A 26,593-nucleotide genomic window follows, 5' to 3' on the forward strand; every position below is an offset into this window, starting at 1 on the left:
ATCCCATTTAACATTATCAAAGGCTTTCTCTACATCTACGAAAGCAATGTATGTTTTCAGGTTCTTATCTCTATTATTAGTTTTAGAGCAAATATTGCTTCTCTGGTTCCTCTATCTTTCCGGAATCCAAACTGGTCTTCGGAGAGTGTAGCTTCGACTTTTTGTTCTATGCGTTTTAGGATAATTTAGGTTAATATTTTAGAGGTGTGAGTAACTAGGCTGAGTGTCCTATAATTTTCACATCTTGTAGCATTTGCCTTCTTTGGAATGGGGATCATAATGTTTTTCTCAAAGTCTCAGTATCAAGTTTCTCAGTATCATGATCCAGATATTTTGAGATAGATTCTCTTGTGGAATGTATGTGGCAGTAAAAAGACCAGAAAAATTCACATTTGCAGTGAATGCAAATATAGGTGTGAATTCTGCCTCAAAACTTGAAATTATCTTATAAATGCTATTTCATAACAAATTGCATCCAGATGAACAATTTTTTTCAGAGGTAATATGAAATAGCTTTATTTTCTGCATATAAATATTGTAAATTTATAGTAGGTAATGGATGTTTCAAACTGCACTGGTGTCAAATACCGCTAAAGTTCGGGCCTCAGCTATCTTATTTTCGGCACTGCAGACCTCAGCAAGCAGTTGTGCAGTAGGTGTTGGAAAATGATTTGTGTTATGTGTTCTTTGTTTTTGTATTTTGAAAAGAGTGAAGGTACTAATCATGGTCCATCAGAATTCAGTTAGGACCCTCGCCATACCAGAAGGGATCAGTGATCTCTATGACAATGTCATTTCTGCTTAAACACACAACACAGTGTGGACTGGGTACCCTGCAAGAGAGAGATGAGGCTTGTTTCCCTGCACATACAGGGACTTCTTATGCCAAAACTACTCACATTTTCACCCAAAATTGATTCTGATTTTGCCAAAAATAGGTGCTATATTTCCAGGCCCCAGTATTACATTCCAAAATATCACTTTCCATTGTAAGACATCTGACACCCAGTCCTGACATTGTCATATGCATGTGTGTAGAAAACTTTGTTTTTATGAAAAAGATATCTTATAAAATTACTTTTGCTTGTAAGAAAGAAATTTTCCTGGCAGAAATAATTTTTTTTCTTGGTTATGACTCAAGCTTTTTCCAAGTTCTAATGAATTCTGTTGGCTTTTTGGATTTTTTTCTGTCAATCAGTATTTGAAATTATTAATGATCACAGGTAACCTTTTTGCTGGAAAAAAAACTTATGTTTAACAGGTCATGTACCAGTCAGCTTAAATTACATTGAGAAAACCTTCCTTTTGTGCTTCTCCTAGTTTTCTTTTCTGTTTTCACGTACTTTATGTCATCCTGTGTTTTCCTTTAAATTACAGTATCTTGACGTGTGGAGACACATTTTGTTGGAGAAATTTGCTATTGAAATTACCAAACAAATGTTACGTCATAACAATTTTTCTTTACTTTGACTGCTACCATATTAAGAGAATTATTTTCATACAGGTCCCACAATGGCTGCCGGCCTATTTTTCTAATATAATGATTTACTATAAATTACTAAGTCATACACTGCATATTTAAGAAAAATATGGAATTAGGTACATCAAAAATTGGAGCAGAAATTTCTTTTTTCTTTCATACATAACACTCTGCCATTATCATCAATTACTTGTTGTTTTTCCCTGTTTTGCAAATGTTTGCTAAACAGATTATTTGGTTTACTTATTGAGTTTTCACTAGATTATGTAAAGGAAATTAATTCTTCATATAAAATGAATCATGTTGATCTTCTGCAGGTGTTAATGACCTTTTGAAGAAGTGTGTCATTGTAGCAGGAGAGGATCATCTGAGTAAACAAGCAAATGAGAATGCTACTTTACTATTTCAGTGCTTAGTGAGGTCTATACTCTGTACAAAGAGTGTTTCAGAAGAATACAGATTATCTACTGAAGCATTTGAGTGGCTGATTGGTGAAATAGAGACAAGATTTCAACAGGCACAGGTATGTATGAAACAGCAGTACAAACTTTATAACTTCCTATTGTTCAGAAATTTGCCATATTTGCTTCATTCCATCACAATATTTTTTGGTGTACATGATTTTACTTAATTTTGTGAGTATCCTTTGTTCATTTGTTCTATTCTTCCTGATGATAAAGTTAAACAGATACTCCCTTTCCAAACTAATGTCCTGATATTTTACTCAAGAGAGTGAGTCTTTTACCTGAGACACTATTCAAGGCTGATAAGTTGTGCTAGTCTCATTATGTACCAGGTACCGTAAAAAAAGAATGAGGAAAAAGTTCATAGATGGTACTCTTTTTTTGTGAATATAAATGAACCACCTGCTTTGCCATTCAGTTCCAAAAATAATTTGGAACATAGTTTGAACTTAAGGCAACTGTTTAACTCTGTTTTATCTGCTACTTGTCAAAGGATGTCGGCAATTAAATATTGTTTTTAGTTTTTTACTTAACTGTAACAAGTATTGGTTAATTTCACTAATACCAAAGCACGCAATTTCATTTATTTAGGAGATTGTACCTGGAAGTGTGCTACAATGTTAATGCATCCATAATTTTCCAGACCCAAAGATGTTGTTAATTTGTCTTCATGAAGTATCAGCACGTTCATCGTCTTTTAAATTTAAGCTTAACTTTTTGACATGCAATTCCAGTTACCTGTACTCGATTTAGTCTCTTCACGGTCAAATTGACTGTCTTCACAGTCACAATACTTCATGTGAGGCATCATCACTGTTCATGTAGTTGTAGAATTAAAATGGGTATTTGATGGGGACAATGCCAGCTTGTGTCTTCTAAAATGCTACATAGAACAGTTAATTGCCACTATGAGCTAAAATAATGTCTGTTACTCTGTTTGCATATTACTTTGGTTTCCCAAGTACTTGCAAAGCTACAAAGCCAGATATAATCAATGTGTCTTATTATTATTATTATTATTATTATTATTATTATTATTATTATTTTAAAGGGGATATACAGTTACCAAAAGTGATTAAATGCAACTCAAATATTACTGTTCTCTCAGAAATATTGAATTCGTATCTAAATTGAAGGATTTGTTTTTGTGTAATGCCAGCACAATAACTAAATATAAATTACAGAATTGTGAAGTGTACTTGTTCAATATGAACCATAGTTTTGTGAATTTGTACTGAGTTATGTGTATTTAATCTCTTTATAAGACAATTTGATTGTAATATGTTCACAGTGTAGTCCTGGTGAAATGGTGGGAGCTTTGGCTGCCCAGTCACTTGGAGAACCAGCCACACAAATGACACTGAACACATTTCACTTTGCTGGTGTATCTTCCAAGAATGTAACTCTGGGTGTACCAAGATTGAAGGAAATCATTAACATCAGTAAGAAACCAAAGGCTCCATCATTGACAGTATTCTTAACAGGTGCAGCTGCAAGAGATGCAGAAAAAGCAAAGAACGTTCTTTGTCGTTTGGAACACACAACATTGAGGAAGGTATGAAACCATTCATCATAACCTGAGATTTTGATATAGTGAGTATATACTAAGTCTGTGAATACGAAAGGGGAGTTAAATAGCCTGTCGGTGGTGAAGAATAAATGTTTAAATAAGATAATACAATTTAACAATGTAGGAAAATACAGTGTGTTACTTACCGTAAAGAAGAACACAGAGTTCAAGTCAGGCACAATTAAGACACATGGAGTTTATTGTTCGATAATACAATTTAAATTTAGTTAGGCTGGTGCATGAATTATGAAAGTGGTGAAAAGTAATACTACTTTATAACTTTTATGACTTAATAGAAATCTGCTAGTGCTTTTTGATGGCACTCAGTCAAGACAATTTGTGAATTTTGGTATGTCTCAGCAATAAGTTTCAAATACATAAATATTATTTATGAAAGGCATTTACTTTGTGAGTGTTGATGTCTTGTAGGAGGATTGTGTCTTTGTTTGGTAATTGCTCGTCAGCTAACAAAGGAATCAGTGAAAACACCACTTTCGTCATATAGGAGGTAATGAGATTTTGGTAGACCAGTACAAGAAATCATAAGTTGGTAGCCCAGCTATCAGACATGTCTTTTTCTTCAAAGAACATACATGACTTTTGTCCCAGCCTTGTTGCTCAACTGGGGTCCATAACTCTGGGAAACTAATAATATAACTTCATAAGCAAAACAACTATGTTAAATATCTTTGTGCGCTTGTTCAGCCTTAACGTATCCACTGTATAGGGAGTGTTGACTTTACTCATTTGTACTCCATTGTCATATTAATAGCTATTCCTCAGTATTGTTTATGACTATAGTGCATCAAGCCAGTTAGATGATTTTCATGGAATAAATGAGAAAGATTATTGTGGAATAAATAAGTTACAGGTGAAGTGTGTGAACAAATGTAACATACATTAAAAAAGTTAAAATACTTTTTTGCATCATTATTTTCATATTTATCTGCAATGATGGTAATAATTGATTAAATGCCTTTTTTTCTTACAGGTGACTGCAAATACTGCTATCTATTATGATCCTGACCCACAAAACACAGTCATTGCAGAAGACCAAGAATTTGTGAATATCTACTATGAAATGCCAGACTTTGACCCTACTAGGATATCACCGTGGCTACTCCGTATAGAGCTTGATCGTAAGAGAATGACAGGTCAGTTAATGGATGTTACTTACCTTCCTTTCCTAGCCAGTAAAATTGTTTACAAATCAGATTTTCACGGAAATCTTCGGTATAAAAAATTATTCAGCAGTTAAACTGACAACATGGTCAAAAACATAATTTGAAGAAAAATAATCATTACAATTATTATTGATGGCAAACTAATTGTTAACCATATTACGGAAGAAACTGTCTTTAGCTTGGCTTTGATGAAAGTGAATCTCAGCTTATCAAGAAATGATACACCCAGTACTGTAGAGTTTTTTGGTAACTTGTTCTTGGGTCTTCCATGTTTCTGTCAAGTACGGTGAATTTGTTGTCCATTTTGACAATGGGATCTGTGTTTGTTGTATCAACAAGATCATCTCATTGTAGACAGACACGAATCCATCTTGTCCTTTGGTTCCAGCTGAATCATCATACATGTCCGTATCCTCATGTATTAAGGCTGCACCCATGGGGCATTGTGAGTTGTAAGTGGTTGCCAGTTTCCAGAGAGTGGAAAGGGGCTTGTGTAAGACCAAAAGGAAGACATTTGGAGCAGTAAACAGTCGTTTCCAGTGTCAGAATGGATTGACAGGAGTCTTATAGCATAGGAAACTCATGATATCTCTGTCATAGGAGTGCAGATCTAGCTGAAGGAAAGCTTTAGTGATATTAGCTGTAATGGTGAAACATCATAGGCGGCATTGTTTTAGCACAGCCATTTCTTGTGGTAGAATGTTAGGACCAATTTCTAAACCACCATTAAGTGGTGGTGCATCTTCTTATTTAGCAGATCGAGCAAAAACAGCTTTTTCACTATTTTAACGACTGAGTGTTGTAAATGTCTCGTAGGTCATTGCGTTTTAGTAGACACTTTTGCAAGGTAGCTGATCGTCTTAAAGGATTTGGGAAGTTTTTAGGAAGAATGAATGTGGACTTATTGGGAGAAATACTACTTGTCGCTCATACTGGAAAGTGCGTAGTGTATTTAACTCTTACAAAATTGTGGGATCACTCACCCTCATTGAAGGTTTGTGTTCAGAGCTAATACCCATCTACTCCAAATTCCAGAAACTCCTTATGATATAATTCGTTGGCTCTCGTGCTACGAGATCAATAACATTAATGATGGTGTGGATTTTTGAAGCACCTGGTTTATCTCTGCTAAGTAATCAGCTGAACCTTGAGGACGTTAAGACTGAGATAGTCACATGGGCAATCCGTCATGAACAGTTCGCCAATATTGATAGACTCCCAGATGCATATTTGTGGAAATATTCATGCATTTGTAAAATGGGCAGTGGTAGGTTACATGCTTATTTCATAATTATGGCATCTCATGCCTCAATTGAGTGGGTTCTGAAGTAATGTGGACTGTCGATTAGGCTTTGATAATTATTTGCTCGTCATTCTTTGTTCCTCTTAAATTCAGACGGATGAGCCTAAGATATGGTAACCATGGACTCTAGTTGGTCAACCATCAGGTGCCAAGTGACAATCACTTGTAAATTCAGACTGGCAATCAATGATCTGTTAACAAAGGTGGACTGGCTCCCAGTGTCCAGAATACAATGTGTAAGGTTTTCCTCACCTGTGAGTCCTGCAACATAATTGCATAATATCTGCAGGTAAATTAAGCCTGTGTGTTGTTTGTTTACATTGCTCACTTTAACATAACACTCAAACTGGGAAAGACCCAACCACCTAAGTTAAGATCTTAAAATCTCGAGAGCACGAAAGTATTTTTCGGCCATGGTGGTGGCGGTCCGTCCACCAGCTGGAAACGGCCTGGAGAACAGAGTTCCAGGGTACAAAGAAATGCAGTACTAACATGACTTTAGCTGAAGTTGAAAGTGACCACCATTCACCTCTTGGCTGTTTTGGGCCGTGGTCAGTAACTTATTGATGGCAGATCGAAGCTGGACTGCTGGAATTGCTGCTATTTCATCCGAAAGGTTTCATTACAGTTCTTGAAGACTGAGGATTGTTACAAGATACCTTAGACGTAAGGGCTCCCCATTAATGCAGCCACAAATGGTTTCAAAATGTTGGCAATGTAATGTGCTTCAATCGGCATCTGATGAAAGAAGGTGCAACCAATAATATGGCATGCAGACAGAGCACACCATACCCCAACTTTCTGATCATGCAGTGGTGTTTCATGGAAGTTATGCAGAGTCTATGCTGCCCAGAACCTGTGATACCATGAGTAGATGTAACCAGTCAGGTGAAACCAGGTTTCATCAGACATAAAGAACAAATCCATGTCCAAGCCATTTGTTGTTATCTCAGTGAAGAGCCACTCGTAAAACTGGGGGCACTGAGGAGCATCTGCTGGTTTTTATGCATGAACAACAGACACTTGGTAGGGATGCATGTGCAGGTCAAGGTGGAGTATTCATCTGCATGATCGAAGTAATGTGCTGGTCTCTTGAGACAGGCATCGGGTTGATTTGGTAGAACTCCGAAGCATTTTCTGGTGAACTGTAGCCACATTTTCTGGTATTTGGACATATTTAAGAATTATTTTTGACTTGTTCAAAGCAGATGCTGCCTGACGCCATTTTCGGACTAAGCATTGCATGGCAAGCTTTTCTGACGCTTTGATATAACTAAACTTTTCAGTAATCAACTGACCACACTGTTTCCATGAGTTTGTTGTCTTGCAACTTTCCACAACGAACACCTGCTGCTCCACTATGAATACCATGTCCCCTTTGCACTGCTCCACTCCAACCTAGACGGCGTGCACTACACTCTGAGCTGGTGTGGATAACATGGCGGGTGTGCATGTGGTGTGTGCGTCATGGAGTGTGGTTACATGCATACATTCGCATCCAGTCATATCCCCCTCATCCAGACCACTTTCATTTGCCCCATCCTGTACTTTAACAATTGTTGGGGCTCTCAAAATATTAGTGTGTTGGGGCTTCACTGTATGATTTATTTTATTACCAATTATTTAAGTAATCTATGTACAACAACATCTTGTAATTATTTAAAAGAGCTACTGAATGAATAAACAAATCATTTCAATTAAAATCTTCTAGGTCGACCACATCATTTAATTGCAATGTTACCTGATATCATTTAGGTTATTTAATGAAACCAGTTGCATTTTGTCATTTATTATTTGCAATGACTAGCCAATGTCAGGTAAATTAGGCTGTCAGATCACTAGCATTTGATGTATATTACACAGGCAAGCCACTGCAGAGCACTAAAGCTGATGTACATGGCTCAATCTCTGTGACTGTAATGAGCCTTACATTGCCCATGACTGGTCATCATCATATTGCTTCCCCATATGTTGCAAATGGTTTGTCTCATCTGGAATAATCAAATACGATTTTAACTTACCTCATTAATTCCACTCTTCAAAACCAGTGTCTCAAACCACTGAACTAGACCTCGTTTGGCACTGTAGAAAAGATAGATGTTTCTTGGTCATAAATAGATTTTTGAGATTTTTGATGGTTGCCTTTACAGAATGAGCAGAAACCTCTGCCTTTCTTGATGCAGTTTTTAAAAGCATGGCCTTGCTTGAAGCAAAGGAAACAGCATTTACACATCTTCTGAATACTGAGGAACTCCTATACCCCTGGTATGTTTTGACAGTCATGACATCAGTGACCCTGTTGTGTGCAGAACATGCAATATAGTTCTGAGAGCTACTAATTACTGTATTGCACTTACAGCAAGTCTGTTTATGTTGTATATTAGGAGCTGAAGCAGAGGGTAGCAGATTTGAATTTGGTTGTTCTTGCCTGCGAATCATATGAGCAGTGAGTGGACACTAGAAACTCCATTACCTTTAAAACATTCTTCAAAGAAATTGTCTTTTTACATGGATTAGCCAGCAATGGCAAATTTCTTCTGGGAAGATGCGCAGTACATAATGGAATTAAGTGTTTGCCATAGACATTGATGTCTTCCACCAATGATTTCAGTGCTGTATTTTTCGGATACATTCTATGAATGTTAAATTTAGGTTTTCCAGAGATACAAAATGAATAGGCAAATTCACTGCCAAATAATCTAGGTGTGCTCTGTTGCAGCCCTGAAGAATTTTTTTGTATCCTCAATAAGTTAATACAGTTATGGTGATGTCCTTGACAAGCATCTTAGGTTCATCTTAGAGAGAGCTTTGAAGGAAGACGTTCTTACTAGTAATGGACAAAGAGAGTTTGCCATTGACTGATTGTTCCCAAAATTGAGGGCAGTTCTCCACATCTGCTGAGAAGGGCTGTAATTGACTGGATAGTAATGTGACTACTGTAATAACTTTGTTGGCCAGGGGACCACATTATTTCAGTTTAAAGATGACATGGGCTCAGATACCATTCAATATGATGATTAGGCTGCACTCCACTTTATCTGTTTACTCCTCAAACACGATTATATAAGTATTGTAATCCTCCTCTGAAAAAAGGTCATTTACAAGTATTTGGTCATCCAGCAGTATAATAATTGACAGCACGTCCTCCAAACGAGCCTTGTGTGTGAAGTCACTGCTGAGAATGCTCCAATCACGATGATGAATTGAATAATATTCGATTTGTTGAGTTCACTCTCTTTTCAGAATATCGAAGCGAAACACTGTGGTTGGTTGATTGTGATGATGCACTCCATGTATGCTCTGTCACTCCATTTTATGCGTGTCGACTTACCTTCCTACTAATTTTGGGTTGCCGTGACATGTATATGTGATGCTTTTTATATTAGAGAGCAAGTAATAGTTCTCGTAAAGATTCTTCAGTTGGTCCATAATTTACATTCTTGCCAATGTCACTTTTCTCCTCTACTTCCATGGCACTACCACACCATGATGCCAATGCATTAAGCACGTCTCCGCAGTAGGCGGAGGCCTGCATTCACCATCATGCATTGCTGATATGATATGCTGTAATGACTTACTTTTGCATCTATCTGCATATACATCAGACAAGAACATTTATTTTATTTATACCAAAGAGGAGGAGTCACAAAAAGATGATATAACGTGTAATTCTACTGTGCTGCAAATGCTAGAATATTTTGCCTATCTTTAAGGATTCTTATTATAGTTGTAAGGATTCTTATTATAGTTGGCTGAGCATTTTTTGTTACATTTTCAGTTGGGCATTGCCAACTTGTTAAAATTCTAGCAGTGCATTTTGAATTAGTTTGATGTCTGGTATCATGTCTACTTGATAAGGACTCCAAACATGGGAACAGTACTCAAAAATTGGTTGTACTAGTGTCTTGTATGACTTTTCCTTTCAAGATACGTTCTTTCTTCCCAGAACCCTTTCAAAAAAGTCTAATAATCATACCATTGCATAATGCTTCTAAGTATTACCCCTAAATACTTACACAAAATGATGTGCTCAAGACATTCACCACTAATCTTGTAATCTCATACCGTTTGGTTCTTTCACTTTGTTATACGCATTCGCTTTCATTCATCCATTTTTCAAGAGAGCTGCTGTTCTTTACACGAAAGGCAACTCCCAACAGCTCCTATCTTACACGAAAGGCAACTCCCAACAGCTCCTATCTCTCTTCAAAGTCCTCCACCTCTCAAACCCTTGCTTGGAGAACACACTCAGGAACATCATCCTAGAAGCCAGCCACAAACTTGAGTCCCATGCCACACACCACCTGAAAAAACTATCCGCAGTGCTAGTGCAACACCTAAGAAGTGGGGTCCCTCTCCCTATCCCTCACAAACACCAACCACAACAGAACCGTCAACAAACCCCCCTCATAGCCAACAAACCTAGCCTAGCCACCCTACTCAATCTCCCCATCCCAGCACGTACCCTCTCTCCTCCAGAGACATCTGTTCTATCAAAAGGCTTAACCTTTAGCCCCGCACCTAAATTCAACCACACTGCCCTGGTTAAAGATCTCCTCTCATTCACTCAGAACCTCAACTGGAAATATCACTTCACTACCCAAACACAGCCTCGAAATACTAGACCCAGTGTTGAACCCTGTTTAGAACAGTTCCGACCGCTTCTCAAAGGGATCCTCCTCCCCTCCCCCAAAACCATCCCTTGCAGACATTTCAGGAATTCCACACATCCAGTGTTGCCTCCCAGTCCTTCTTGAAGAACATCCCGACAACCCCCAACATCACCCCAGCTGAATCCCGTGCCATTAAGCAGCTGAAAACAGACCGCTGTATTGTAATCCTTCCGGCAGATAAAGGCTCCACAACTGTGGTACTTGACCGTGTGGAGTACGTGGCAGAAGGACTGCGTCAACTCTCCGACTCCTCAACCTACAAAGCTGTTACCCAGGATCCCATTCCCTCCATCCAGACTGAGCTGCAGAAAATCCTAAATATCCAAGGTCCCTCACAAGGCCTCACAACGGCTTCCATAGACTTACTCACTCCACCTGAGCCACATACCCCTACCTTGTACCTATTACCCAAAATCCACAGAGAGAACCATCCTGGCCGTCCCATTGTAGCAGGCTTCAAAGCCCCAACAGAACGTATCTCAGCTCTGGTAGACAAACACCTCCAACCTATCACCCACAGACTCCCATCCTACATCAAGGACGCAAACCACTTCCTAGAACGCCTCAAATCCATTCCCACTCCTCTCCCACCTGAAACCTTTCTTGTCACCATAGATGCTACATTCCTTCACACAAACATCCCACATACCCCATGGTCTCTCTGCCCTTGAGCACTACCCCTCCCAACGCCCACCCGAAGATCTTCCAAAAACCTCGTTCCTTATCACACTTACCAACTTCATCCTCACCCATAATTACTTCACTTTTGAAGGCCAGACCTACAAACAAATCAGGGGAACTGCCATGGGAACCAGGATGGCTCCGTCCTATGCCAACCTCTTCATGTGCCGCATGGAGGAGGCTTTCCTGAAGATCCAACAGCTGCTTCCCCTGGCCTGGTATAGGTTTATAGATGACATCTTTGTGGTCTGGACTCATGGTGAAGAAACGCTCCTTAATTTCCTCCATAACCTCAACTCCTTTTCGAATCTGAATTTCACCTGGTCCTTCTCCAAAACCCAAGCCACCTTCTTGGATGTTGACCTTCATCTTGTTGAAGCTCACATCCACACCTCTGTCTATATCAAACCCACCAACAAACAACAGTATGTTCACTTTGATAGCTGCCATCCATTCCACATCAAACGCTCCCCTCCCTACATCCTAGGTATTCATGGCAAACGTATCTGCTCCAGTAACGAATCTCTCAACAATTACACCAATAACCTGACCAGTGCTTTCCTCTCCCGCAACTATCCTGCAGACCTTGTCCACAAACAGATCTCCCGAGCAATACATTCCTCCCCGTCCAACAACAATAATCCTACCATCAGACCACACAGAAGCATCCACCTTGTCACCCAATATTATCCTGGCCTCGAATACATCAATAAATTACTCCGCCAGGGATATGACTTTCTCAAGTCAATCCCTGAAATGAGATCATCCCTTGACAAAATTCTCCCCACACCACCCAGCGTTGCCTTTCGTCGTCCCCCTAACATCCGTAACATCCTTGTTAAACCCTACAATATTCCCAGACTACCTTCTCTACCCAGCGGTTCCTACCCCTGTAACCGACCCCGTTGCAAAACCTGCCCCATGCATCCCCCTACAACCACCTACTCCAGCCCCGCTACTGGTAAAACATACACAATTCAAGGCAGGGCCACGTGTGAAACTACACACGTCATTTATCAGCTGACATGTCTGCACTGCACAGCCTTTTACATTGGTATGACAACAACTAAACTGGCTGAGCGCATGAACGGACACAGACGAACTGTCCACCTAGGAGATGCCCAATACCCAGTAGCGGAGCATGCCCTCCAGCATAATTCTAGGGACCTAGGAACCTGCTACACCGTATGTGCCATTTGGCTTCTCCCACCCAACACCAGTCCCTCTGAACTGTGGAGATGGGAATTTGCACTCCAGCACATCCTTTCATCCCGCCATCCCCCTGGACTGAACCTATGTTAAACAACCTCACTCCCATTTACTTTTCAGTCTTCTTCTCTTTCCCTTTCCTCTTTAGCCATTCATGCATCTTTTCATCCTACATCTTTATACTATACACCTCTTTACTTCTGTATGCATCCTCTTTGGTTTGAAGCTGGCACAGTACCTACAGTAGAATATCTTTGGCTTCCCTCTGACAACCATGCCTCCATCCTTGCTACCCTCCATGTTTTCCTTTCTCTGTTGCTTCATAACCTGGGTTGTGAGTAACTAAATCCACTTTCCCTTCTTTCCTCTCTCTCCTCCCTAATGAAGGAACATTTATTCCGAAAGCTAGGAACTTAAATTTTCGGTTGTTTTTTGTGTTTCTATCGGCTGTACTGAGCTGAGGTAAGTACTTGCCAGCCCCTCTATCACTTTCAAAGTAAATTCTGTTAAGCAAGGTAAGTTACGTTATGTTTGAGAATGTGCAGTGAACTTCTTAAAAATTGTGGAGTGTTTGTCTCTCATACAAAACCTAACATTTTGAGGACCAGCCACTGAGAAAAATTTTGGGCCCAGATGATCAGCCATTTGTGCCATTATTTTAAATTTTACTGGCACATTTGTGTTTGTTATATCTTAAACTGTAACACACACTAAAGAGACCAATCTTCAAGGTTAGTTTTTTATATTTATCTTAATTCTCTCATAGAACAGAAATTGTGCAGTAACAATGGCAAAAAGTGTAATTATCGTTGGGAAGAATAGGGTGGGGTGAGACCTTGAGCAATTTTACATGCCATTACCTTTTCTAAGAGAAAGTTGAAGTGCTCGATGGAAAATGTATTTGATCAGGTAACCCACAAAATGTTCGGTGCACAGTGTTGAAATTTATAATATTGCTGTGACCCTCAGAAAAGAAAACGAGAAATTTTTGATGACCACTAGTATTACATGTGAAAGCTTAGCTTTCGTTGTAGGTATACTGTGTGTTTCTTAATTTAAATCATTAAAATTTTCTAATTGTGGGTTGTCGAAACTTTAATGTTGCTATTGTCTGGTTACATCACAAGTCCTATGCTCTGAATATCTGCTGTCACTGGCTGGTGAGATCATGTGGCTGATCTAGGATTGGCTGACAAAAGCACACCACAATCTCGATTTCATTGCTTCGAAAGCTACCTTGCTCTATTTGATGGAATTTGCATTTACTCTCTCATAATATAAGAAAATATATAGTACACCTGTCGCTGTGCTTCAAATATCTTTCCGAAACATGTTTTTTTCCCCCCTAAAGTACCAGGGCAAAGTATATAGTGACTTAATGTGGAAAAAATGTTCTTTCACATGAGATATAGTATATTTTCACCCAAGGAAAAGGGTTTTGTTAATTGGGAAATTGGGGGGAAATCCTAGAAATTTTTGTGCACGTATACATCTAGAGTATTGGTCTGGAATTCTGTGCATCCTACCTCTCACTCTTTTCCTAGACGCAGGCATGAAACCATTCTCTGTTTAAGAAATTCTCAATAAATGTGAGCTAGGAAAGGAACTAATTCCACAGGGAATTCAATGTAAAATGTAATTAGAAGTCCTGTGCATTTGAAACCAATCATGTGGACCATTAAGGAACTGGTGACACCTTTTGATGATTGTAACAAACTACATCAGCATATGTACATTACTTATTAATTTTATTTCTTTCTGACAGATAAAAAGCTGACTATGGAACAGATAGCAGAAAAAATAAATGCTGGTTTTGGAGACGATTTGAACTGTATATTTAATGATGATAATGCTGAAAAATTGGTTCTCCGCATCAGAATTATGAATAGTGATGAAAATAAGTTTCAAGAGGAAGGAGAAACCGTTGATAAAATGGAAGATGATATGTTCCTCAGATGTATTGAGGCAAATATGCTGTCAGAAATGACTCTGCAGGTAAGTGTAAAGGAAAAATGGTATCTGTTTGCTGCATTTTTAAATGGCAGAACTATAGTATTTATCATTTACTACTAAAGTTTATTTTCACTGAATGTGTGTTTTCCTGGGGAGGAGAGTTCGATAATGTGTAATTTGAATGTAAATCTCAATTATGGTTTCATTTATGAAACATAAATTAGTAAATGTCACTTTGTAGAAGTGAGGAAAAAATATACCATCCCCAAAAAGGGGACTTTGAAACACATGAGGCATCATCATTGCAGCTACTACTGGAACTTTTCTGTGTGTCCTGCAGGCACAGATTTCAATTGCTCACCACTGTCACTTTAATCCTTAATGGTTGAATGTTTGCATGAATTGGCACAGAGTTAAAAATTTGATATAATTATTTACATTTGAAAGCTGACTTTGAAATGAACATAAACAGTCTTGAGTGCAACAAACCTTTATTTTTGTGGTTACCGGTTTCTGTCTGTTACTGAGCAAGTGATATTTGTGGGGTTTTTAACACCTGTTCCATTCCCCACCACCACCTGCCATCATGATATGAGGTCTGAAGATGGCCAGTAACTGAAAAAATAAAGGTTTCTTGTGGTTGAGGCTGTCTAGGTTCATTTTCAGGTACTAAGAAAAACTGCTGTTCTCCACAAGAAGTGTTCTCCAAAATTACTGAAAACTGTCTATTACTAAAGAGAAGAAAATTGTTAAAACAGCAGATTATATTTATCTTCTTCTTACTGAATGTGCTCAGCATATTAAAGTAAGTAGAGATAGTGGTACCAGAGGGTTTGGTTGGATTACCACTTTCCAGTGTCATCATTTGAGCAAATCTGATTGTTGTGGCAATGAGTACAGTTCTTATGGAATTAGCGACTTCTAAATACATATGCTGTTAATTTAAATAAAGTTGTTTCCTTGGTTTTTGTTCTTTAATTTGTTTTTCTTTTCAGGGTATTGAAGCCATTGGAAAAGTGTACATGCATCTTCCTCAAACTGATTCGAAGAAAAGGATTGTAATTACAGAAACTGGTGAGTTCAAAGCCATTGCTGAGTGGCTTCTGGAAACTGATGGAACAAGTATGATGAAAGTACTCAGTGAGAGAGATGTAGATCCTGTCAGGACTTTCTCCAATGACATCTGTGAAATTTTCTCTGTAAGTATGTTTTATTATTTGTATGTGAATATTTTTATGTATAGGCAGTTTGAGGAAGTACATTTTTGAATGTTCATACAAATACATATTTTTTTAATTTTTTTTATTTTTTTATTATTATTATTATTATTATTTTTATAGGTACTGGGTATAGAGGCTGTGCGTAAATCAGTTGAGAAGGAAATGAACACAGTTCTGCAGTTCTATGGTCTCTATGTAAACTATCGACATCTTGCTCTTCTGTGTGACGTGATGACAGCTAAAGGTCATTTGATGGCTATCACACGTCACGGAATTAACAGACAGGATACCGGAGCGCTAATGAGATGTTCCTTTGAAGAAACAGTCGACGTGCTTATGGATGCTGCTTCACATGCAGAAGTTGATCCAATGAGAGGTGTCTCAGAAAATATTATTATGGGGCAGCTGCCGCGATTAGGCACAGGTAAGTTGACAAATCATATAGATATTGACCGTGTTCTGTGGTCAATTAAAAATGAGATTGAGAGTTGTTTTTTGCTGATCTGGATATAAAATAATGACATAATAAAACAATCTCACCTAGTCTGTGAGTATATGCTATTTGCAAAGTACTCATAAAAGTGAAGTACACATTGTTGTTCTATCCAATTGTTCTACCTAATCTTCTGTGTTGATCTAAAAATGAAATTTACAGAATCCTAGATGAGTGTTTACAACATGGTAAGCAAGGAAAACAAATGCCTACTTACTATGTAGTAACAGATGAATATATGAGATATACTGAAAGATTCCTGCAGTTTTAGCTTTTAATGATGCTCCACCAGGAAAGAGGGTTGTAAGATTTGAAAGAAACTGGTTTTTTGTTGAAGAGACTAAAAATGTTAATGAACATCTTGTGCAGAGCAACACATAATTTGATAGGGATTATACAGAAATTAAAATTGCATTTCCAAAACTATCTATATTGTACATCTCTTCATTGCTGTGACATACTAAATAATAATTCAGTCTTTTAGGCTGTGCAGCATGCTGTATATTGCTGATTTTCTCAGCTGCATGCCCAGTGTCTGGCTTGACTTAACCCTGCTGTTATCTTCGGGTCAGTATGACCTGAAAATAAATTTGTTCTTCCATAACTTTTTAATATTTAAAAGGTATTGCTCCAGACTTGATGACTTTGTTTTTGTAGACATTCTAAATACCTTAAAGCTCAAAAAAAAAAAAAAAGAAAAAAAAAAAAGAAAAAATCGTTCTCTTAACCTTACTAGAACTTAATTTGTTACGCTTGGGTTCCTCTGGTTAGTATTACCTGGGGGTCTTAAAAAAATTCACAGAATGTGGAGATATCATAGTCAAGTTTATTTCTACTAGCCTGAAGTATTTTTAAAATTTTTTTTAAGGACAAAATAAATGTTGAAATGTGTGAAGGTTACATAACAGTGCAAATCACTGTTTTTGTTCAAATTTTTATAGCACATTGTCTCGCTAACAATTACATTTTATTAACTGTTGTGTGCAGACACAATTCATGTATGTATCGTAGCAATTTCTATGTTGCTATCATGACAATGAATCCTTTCTGATGGGGCAATTGGAAGCATTACTTAATGCATCTGATAGCTAGGAGAATATTTCTGAAGAAAAAAAATGCACCAGGATGACATCATTCATCAGATGGAGAAGACGTTTCAGGAATTGATACCTCAGATGACAATGTTTAAGCTGTTCAACTGATTCAGTCTAAAGACGGAAAGATCATGTTGAGTCTAGAACCTTTTCCGCAAACTGGAAGAGCATCTAGTGCAAAAATTCTATAACTGACTCCTGGTCCGGTGAGATACACTATCACCAGAGTGGAAATGAAATCCCATGCTTCTTGACAGAGCGCAGGGAAATGATGCAGGAGACCCGCACCATTGTACTAGGCGAGGTCCTAATGAAGGTGGTTTGCCGTTGCCTTTCTCCCACCATAATGAGGATGGGTGGTGGTAGTGGTGGTGGTGGTGGTGGTGGTGAAGACGACACAACACCAAGTCATCTCAGGGCAGGTGAAAATACCTGACCCCGGGAATTGGACCTGGGACACCGTGCATGGGAAGCGAGAACACCACCGTGTGACCACGAGCGGCGGACATAAATCATGAGTCAGCAAAGAGTCTGTGGGATCTAGAAGAAGGTATAGCCATCTTTTCTGCTGTAATGTTGCTGAAACGGTTCTGGTGCATATCACATGTTACAGTTTGGTGGCAGTTCTGATTGAAGAGCACATACAGTAAATGACAAGTTGGCACCTATAAGTGTTTTGTGGGATAAGTGGCTGGAAATACTTTCGAAACCATATAATCCAGGCACAAATGTATCTGTGGAAGAACAACAATATATAATGAGCAAACCCTCAAAATATGGGGTAAAAGTGTGGACACTGTGTGTTAGTCATGCTACAAAGACGCAAATCTATACAGCAAAATTACATGGGCAAGTGCCTAAGAAAAATAAAGGTATGAGGATTGTCGTGGATCTGACATATGAGCTAAAAAGACAGAATGTCATGTATGACAATTTCTTCACATCATATGCATCAGGCCAAGGACTTATCAAAAGATATCTTACAATACTGGGGACAGTAGCTTGAACTCCCTAATAACATATCAAGCAAAGATGGTGTACACACTTAAAAGTTCTTTTTCGTTACGGGTACCATAGTCGAATTTTGTGTTCCAAGAGAGAACAAATGGGTTGTTCTGATGAGCACAGTGCACAACAGTGAGCAAATAAGCAACAGAGAAGACAAGAAACCAAAAATATTGGACTACAATGCAAGTAAGGGAGCAGTTGCTGCAATGGATCAACTTATTGGCACATACACATGCAAGAGGAAATCCAACCACTGGCCAGTGATCATCTTCTACAATATACTTCTGCCTACAATGCTTTCGTGTTGTACAGAAAAATACATTCATGGTGGAAAAAGATATTCTTTACAAAAGAAAAATATTTCTCTATGAATTGAGAAGACTCCTAGCTACTCCTTACCTTGAAGCTAGAAAAATGCTGCTTTGAAATTTACAGTGAGTGGCTGTTGTTAGAACAACACCAACAGGAATTCCATCAGCACCAGTCTCCAATGGTGGCAACCGAAACTGCATACACGCCAGATGCAGATTATGTTCATTCAGTTGTAACAACAGTACGGCAATGAAATGTTCAAATTGTAACAAATGTGTTTGTAAAGCTCACATCAGAATACCACTGCCCAAATTGTGGCATTCTGAGCCCAACTCTATTCTTATTTTTCCTGTGCTTGACAGTTTACGCGCTAAGTAAAACTCTGTTGCCCAACAGCTCTTTGAGGACAGAGCTTATGTCATAGTAGAGATTGTTGGTACGCAATTCTGTAAATTTATTTGAATTGTAAAAATTTTAATAATTTTTAACAATTTATGATCATCATGTCCTTTAAATATCATACAATCATTATGACCTGAAAGCGCGTATGTGTATAGCTTTTCTAAGGAAGGTAGCAGGGTTAATATAGTTGTACTTCTGTTTATGTTTGTGATATATTGTATGATAAGAATAAAGAGGAACGCAGATACACAGTGGTTCCAGTCCCAATCTGCCAGTCTCATAGAGAGTTTGTTGTGGTTCACAAGAGAGGTGGCTAATTAATCATAACGCTGACAAATTGGAGGCCAAAGTGTGCTCCCATTTGTGTTGCCAGGTGTGTGTCACGCAGTAGCAATCTTCTCTGAGTTTGTTTGTTGTTGAGATAAAGAGATTTATTATTGACATAAAACAAGCACATGTGAGAAAATGTTAAAACATCTTGACTCCTCTGATGGGAGGACTTCTGATTTTATTCTTTCTCAGTGGTACTTCTTTAAAATTTGATGACTGTGGTCTGTTCATTTACCTGAATTCAGTGTCTGGGCTTAAACAAATGAATCTTTAGAATATATCAGTTTGTACTAATGTCACATAACACTTCTCCACTGCTTGAATTGTTTGGTTGTAATGTAACAATTTTGGTTGTTTGTTTTTGTTTCTTGCTGGTATTTCAGGATTATGACACAGTCAAAATACATCTCTCCTGTTGCAACAACTTGATATCATCATTTCGGAGATCATCATAAATACTATTTCTCCTCATAGACGTCTCTTCATTTGTGCTCCAGTTTTCAGTATCTGTGTAAGGTTTGAAAATTGTGTCACCTGACAGCTTCAGTAGCTGGTTTATTACAATTTCTGAAAAGCAAACAATGGAAAATCCAGGATGGAATGTAACAATACCAGAGAAGGAAAATTGCTACTCACCATATAGCGGAGATGCTGAGTTGCAATAGGCACAACAAAAAAAATTCACACAAAGCCTTCAGCCATAAAGGCATTTCTGGAGCAAATCACTTTCCCCTTGTCTTACTTATCTTTGTCATCGTGGTCGGTTTCACTCCTGAATGGTTAGAGAAAATGGATTTGAGGGGGGGGGGGGGGGTAGGATTAACTTCCTCCTTAGATAATGAAGGGCCGGGATTAGCTGTACCCCAGTGGAAACTTCAAATTGAGAACAAAGAAAAATAGGACTCATCCCCTGGAAGATGCTGCGCGAGCATGATGAAGTAGTTCGAAAGGGAATCGCTGTTGCTATGGTAGAGAATGCTGCACGCAATTCCTGATCATCCGGCAGTATGCGTGCGGTGTTACAAAAGTTGGAACACCCTGTGGTTCGCTATATGGAAGGTGCTTTGACCCATTCTCAAATGGTATCCATAAAAGATCCATATTGTACAGCAATTTGCACCACAGGACACCCGACGACATGTTGACTTAACTCTCCACTTTCTCACAAGAATTGAAGTTGACAGTGACTGTCCCTGGACCGTCCTATGGTCAGACAAAGCTCATTTTTCTCTGATGTATGAGGTGAACACAACAGAAGTGCAGAGTGTGGGGATCTTCATCAGGTCGGCACTCAAGGACGAAAGACGTGCAGTGTGAGTAACCAGTATTACTGTGATATGCTTCGCTGGCGCGTGCCATGTCCACCCTACAGGAGAGACACGCATTGCACTCAACAGTTTTTATGCAAGTTTGGTTCCTACCGATCATTGCTTGTGAAGTTCATCTGCTTCTCTGAAACACATATGGAAACATTGAATTATTAGTTGATTGTTTCCAAACGCTTGGCCGGCACGATCAGTTGCTTTCACTCCCTGTAATTTCTACCTGAAGGACGGGGTTTACCAGGGGAACATTCACACATGTTGATCCGAAGTGTGGCATAGCAATAGAGTTAGCCAGCACACATACGGATATGCTCCATTCTGCAATCCTGTGCTTTCAAACTCTTCTGGATACTGATGGGCACCGTAATGGTACCGGTATGGATTGGCATGATGTACCATAGCAGCACATTAAAAGTGTTTCAGTTGAATTGATTTTGCATTATTTCTCTTCCTCATGTCCTTGACATTAATGCTACCAAGTTTGGCACTCATATGGTAATTGGTTTCAGGGTTTAATGTGTTTAAGAGGGAAAGTTTAATTGTAACCACCTGGTACACACCTTACACACATACAACTTCTTTATTTTTGTCTAGGACAACATCCTCAATGAAGGATGATGTCCCATAAATAAACTAATAATGTTCCTATCCACCAGTACCGACTAAGGTTTTTGAGGTTTCCCATGATTGTAAGGTGAATGCTGTAACTGGTAAGCCCCTCCCACTTATTCTCATATGGGATTCGCCATTTGCCCCACTATCAACTTGATTGATAGTTGGCTGAAGAGAACTGCGACCCTTTAATGGGGTGGATCTGGAACAGCTCGCTCTACTCCGTGGAGTGCAGAATGAGAAGATTAGAAAATAATAATAATAATAATAATAATATTATTATTTTGAGAGTGTGCGTCCATATCTCCTAACACAGTAATTCAGTGAGCACCACAAGGCTGTAGACATTGGAAAACATTTGCTATTTATGAGTTACGAGAATTTATTTTTTAGTACAACTAGCAATTGCCTCAAACAGTATAAAACACTTCTATTAGTTTGCAGATATTTGGACGAAAATGTCGAGGCTCTTAGGTGTGTAGAACTCCCACTTATAATTTAACTAATTACAGTGTGTTTATGTTTAGTTAAGAAATATCCTGTGCAGATATATGCATCACATGGTGAGAGGTTGAATGAAAACACAGTTGTTACATTCCTCAGTAACTTAAAAGTTTCAGCTGGAAGTCTTTTGTCAAGTCACAAAAGAAGTGTTTTTTCACATCAGTTTTCTATTTTAATCATATCAAAATTCAATAATTCATCCAGGCTCATATTGTAAGATAAAAAGGTGCACATTATTGTAATATGAATGTTGAAATAAAGTTCGTCAAAATCTTGTGTTACAGGTGCATTTGATTTGTTGCTTGACGCTGACAAATGCAAAGCAGGAATAGAAATACCAATGAGTGTGGGAGCTGGCATGATGGGAGGAGCAGGAATGTTCTTTGGTAGCGCAGCAACGCCATCAATGAGTCCACAAATGACCCCGTGGAACCAAGGAACTACACCTGCATACAACAGTGGCTGGTCACCAGGTATTTTTCTTGGGCATAACTTTCTTCTTTAAAGGTTAATTGTGCATTAAGAACTTTGAAGACTATGGTACAGTGTCGGTGGCCAATAGTCACTTGAATAACTCTGGTAAACTGATTATCCCCTAAATTGTCTGTTGACTTCCGCAGGTAAATTAAAATAATCCCACAAAATGTGTTCTGAAAATTTGACACCAAATTCATTAAGAATTTGTGAAATCAATTCATTAAATAATGTAGCTCTTTCTAGTGGAAAGCACAGAGCCCTTTACTCAGGAAATGCAAGTAGGAGATGAGTTGGCAGAGCCCAGATATATGGTGTTTATTCACACATGTTTGCTTCAAATTACACGAGGTAGGACAGAAGTTGTGTACAAACTGGTCGAAGAAATCTTAATAATGGAGGAGAAGTTGTCACTACATTTCTTAGAAACTGGAATGCAGTGATAGGAGAGGCCAAAAAAATGTATTATAATAAGAGATTATGAGTTGAAGTGGAGAATGATAGAGGTTCTAAACATATTGAAGATATAAAGCAATTAATGACATCAGCTACTAGCAGGGATTAATTTAAATCAACAGGGAAACATGAAAATTTTTGTGGGAATGGGATTTGAACCAGGTCTTCTGCTTACTAGGCAGATGTGCTGTCCACTCCGCTATCTGGACACAGTGTTCATTGCAACTGCACAGACTACCCTAACATGCCTCCTGTCAGACCCAAATTCTCAATTTATCCGCATACTACTTGATGTTGTGCCCCGTGCCCATCATCTTCATTACTCATGGCATTTAACTGATCCCTGTAAGAGTTAAAGTGTGGTGTGCATCTGCACTGAAGTGATCAATTGGTCATCATCATATTAATTGTGTACGTGGTGTCTCTTCTTTTGGACTGTCCAAAAGAAAACACAGCACGTTTTGTGGAGCCCATTACGTTGGTTTTAGGTAAACAATCTTTTTCAAGCATCCCGAAAGGAAAAGGTACACTTTGGACTAAGCCAGGCAATGCTGATCATTCCTGAAGTCTCAGATGTAAACAGAATCATACTCTTAGGAGGAAATGGAATTTAATTAATCGAAGAATGGTTTGAGTCAAAAAGTATGACAGCTGTGAGAATTTCATGGTAACAGATTTTTTGGCGATCACTGTGGTATAAAGAGAAAATATAAAAATGGTAAATAGCACACTACAATAGAGGACCAATGAAATTTCTAACTTGAGGAAACAGAGTGGTAATAGTTACTGAACAAATACTGATCTCACCTATCAACTATTCTGAACTTTCGGTGTGATGTGAATTTTTTCCAAAGTAAACTAAAGAAGCATTTATTTTAGTTTTATTTTGGAGATTCTTTTCATTGTAAATGCATTTATTGTAATTATTGTTTATTCTTTACAGTTCTTGGCAGTGGCATGACCCCTGGAGGTCCTTGTTTCTCACCATCAGGAGCAAGTGATGCAAGTGGCATGTCACCAGGCTTCTCTCCATGGTCACCAACACCAGGAAGTCCATCATCACCAGGACCTGCAATGAGCCCATACCTTCCTAGTCCTGCATCTCCCACATATGCTCCTTCCAGCCCAGCTTATGCTCCAACATCACCAAGCTTGACACCCTCCAGCCCACATTACAGTCCAACAAGCCCTTCATACAGCCCCACTTCTCCACACTATTCACCAACAAGTCCTTCTTATTCTCCAACTTCGCCTTCATACAGTCCCACTTCTCCTTCCTACAGCCCTACATCACCATCTTACAGTCCAACATCTCCATCTTACAGTCCAACATCTCCTTCTTATAGCCCAACATCACCATCTTACAGCCCAACTTCTCCTTCCTACAGCCCAACTTCACCATCGTACAGCCCAACTTCACCATCTTACAGTCCAACATCTCCTTCGTACAGCCCCACCTCTCCATCCTATAGCCCAACGTCTCCTTCATATTCTCCTACCAGCCCATCCTATTCACCCACAAGTCCCTCATACAGTCCTGCTAGTCCAAGCTACTCTCCTAGCTCTCCAAATTACACTCCTGCTTCACCATCATATTCTCCTACCAGCCCTTCGTATTCACCAAGCTCACCCAGATATTCACCAACAAGTCCCAGCTATTCCCCCAGTAGTCCCAAATATTCACCAACATCTCCATCCTACTCACCAACATCACCCTCTTTTGCCTCATCCCCTCAGTTCACACCTGCTTCTCCTCAGTATTCACCAAGCTCTCCTGCTTACAGTTCCACTTCACCTTCATACTCACCAAGTTCTCCAAAACATACTCCTAGTGGATCCACACGTTACTCACCGTCATCTCCAAATTATTCACCTACAAGCCCTCTGTACTCACCAACAAGCCCTCAATACTCACCTGCTGCAAGCTCAAAGTATTCACCTACCAGTCCAACATACACCCCTACATCACCCAACTACAGTCCATCATCCCCAACGTACTCACCTGGAGGGGCTCCTGGCTACTCTCCAACTTCACCAACATATTCACCATCGTCTCCTTCGTATGAGACAGATGATTAAAAGGTCAGTACCTGAAGCTCTCATTTGATGCCAATGCTTGGTCTCTTTTTTGATGATTTTTACTTAGTTAATACATAAATAACTAAATAAACAAATGTCATTGCTGCAGATGTAAGAGTCAGATATGGTCCATGTAATCACTTTGGGTTTGTTCTTTCTGGCTTTGCTGTTACTTATTTGCTGATAGCTGTAGCAGCACAATTTATACACTTCTCATGATTTGTCTGATATCTTTGCTGTACAGTTTAATGGCAGCTTACATTCCCTATCAGATTTGCATAACTTAGTTGTCACACACACACATTCCTGCCATAAATATACCAGTTAAAATTTTAAAAAAGAGAGTAAGGGGAGAGGGTAATTGAAACATTGTTAAATTTTATTTTTTGTGATCTTTTTTTCCAGGTCTTGCAGCATCCATCTGCAAAGAAACAAATCAGAGACACTTTGTATTATATTTATATAATTTTATACTGATAGTAAATATTATTAAATTAAATGTGATTTTATTGTATTTCTGTGATGGAATTCCAATCTACATATCCAATGTTATTTAACTTAATAGTTGAATATTTTTTGTTGCATTTTATATGCTGCATGTCCATGAAGACATGTGTTTTTTACTTGAACACTCTCTATTTTTTATGTTTGTTAAAGTACAATGTCAAATATAAATGTACAGTCACTTTTATGTAAATAAAAATGTTATCTGTATTCTTTTTGTTTCATTGTCCAGTCATTTATAGTAATGAATGCTGCTTTGTTGACAATTGAGTTTGCGTGCACACGCATTGTGTTTGTGGAATGTCAAAAACACTGTCATTTTTGGAACAACTAGGAGAAAAGTTAAGGCCTTATTAAGCAATTATCTATGTGATAATTATGTTGGTATTCTTGTATCTTAAATTACCTTCACAGCAGTTATTCTTTATTTCTTGAATTTTGTTAGAAATTGACTGTTCAAGTGTTTTATGATATTAATAGCTAAATGGAAAATTTAGAATGATCAGATTATTTATTTTACTTTATTTTTGAATATTTTGTTACCAATATTGGGATAGTTTCAGTATAGTGTTGCTGTGGACAAATTAGAGGCAGGTTAGTTGTCATTCAGTGGCTGATCAGAATGCATATTGCTGAAGAAAATTTTTGATCCTTAAGTAGGGTTTGGGATTTTTGAGAAGTTGATGGAGTATATTGGATTGTGGAATTCCCAAATGGGTATATGATTTAACAAGCTTATTAGTTTTCTCAGATGGTATTAAAAATACTGTTCTCTTGAGAGAACCATTCCATGGAGAACTGCCATACCATAAGTACTTTCAGTGCAGGACAGTGAAACTTCCCTTTCTTGGGCAATGAGATATTTCAATGAAAGGTTTCTCAATGAGCAACTCTGCAAAATATGAGTAATACGAGATTTCAAGTAAATTAATCGTCACAACAAGAAGGCATATTCCAGTGACGTTGGTGTAAATATCTTTTGGTGGTACACTGTATGGTGCAAGCAAGTTGGTAATGTGAAAATTAAAATTAATCAGCTTGCATGTGTACCATCATTAATATGTTTGAAAAAATAGGACTGTATCTGGCTAGTGAGGATGTTGGATGATGTTTATTTTTCGATGATGTGTGACCAATCAATTGAGAGAAATTCTTATGCAGAAAGATACATGAATAAAGAAAACTATAATTAAAATGATATCAGTGAAGGGTTATGTCTTCAATTAAAGCAGATTTAACGAATGAAAATGAACAGTGTTCGGT

General features: G+C 38.4%; 1 protein-coding gene across 1 annotated transcript in view; it reads left to right on the forward strand.

The window, feature by feature from the left end:
• Window positions 1-25,540, forward strand: part of LOC126334829 (DNA-directed RNA polymerase II subunit RPB1) — a 48,369-nt gene extending 22,829 nt beyond the window's left edge. The window contains exons 18-26 of the mRNA XM_049997489.1: window positions 1,798-2,003; window positions 3,236-3,499; window positions 4,506-4,668; window positions 14,330-14,559; window positions 15,513-15,716; window positions 15,858-16,161; window positions 22,102-22,290; window positions 23,691-24,829; window positions 25,232-25,540. Of these exons, the coding sequence (XP_049853446.1) occupies window positions 1,798-2,003; window positions 3,236-3,499; window positions 4,506-4,668; window positions 14,330-14,559; window positions 15,513-15,716; window positions 15,858-16,161; window positions 22,102-22,290; window positions 23,691-24,826 (2,696 nt within the window). The 3' untranslated portion in view covers window positions 24,827-24,829; window positions 25,232-25,540. The remainder of the gene's footprint in view (window positions 1-1,797; window positions 2,004-3,235; window positions 3,500-4,505; window positions 4,669-14,329; window positions 14,560-15,512; window positions 15,717-15,857; window positions 16,162-22,101; window positions 22,291-23,690; window positions 24,830-25,231) is intronic.
• The last annotated feature ends 1,053 nt before the right edge of the window (window positions 25,541-26,593 follow it).

This window comes from Schistocerca gregaria, chromosome 2 (genome assembly GCF_023897955.1).
Source record: "Schistocerca gregaria isolate iqSchGreg1 chromosome 2, iqSchGreg1.2, whole genome shotgun sequence".
In the NCBI taxonomy this organism is placed as follows: Eukaryota; Metazoa; Arthropoda; class Insecta; order Orthoptera; family Acrididae; genus Schistocerca; species Schistocerca gregaria.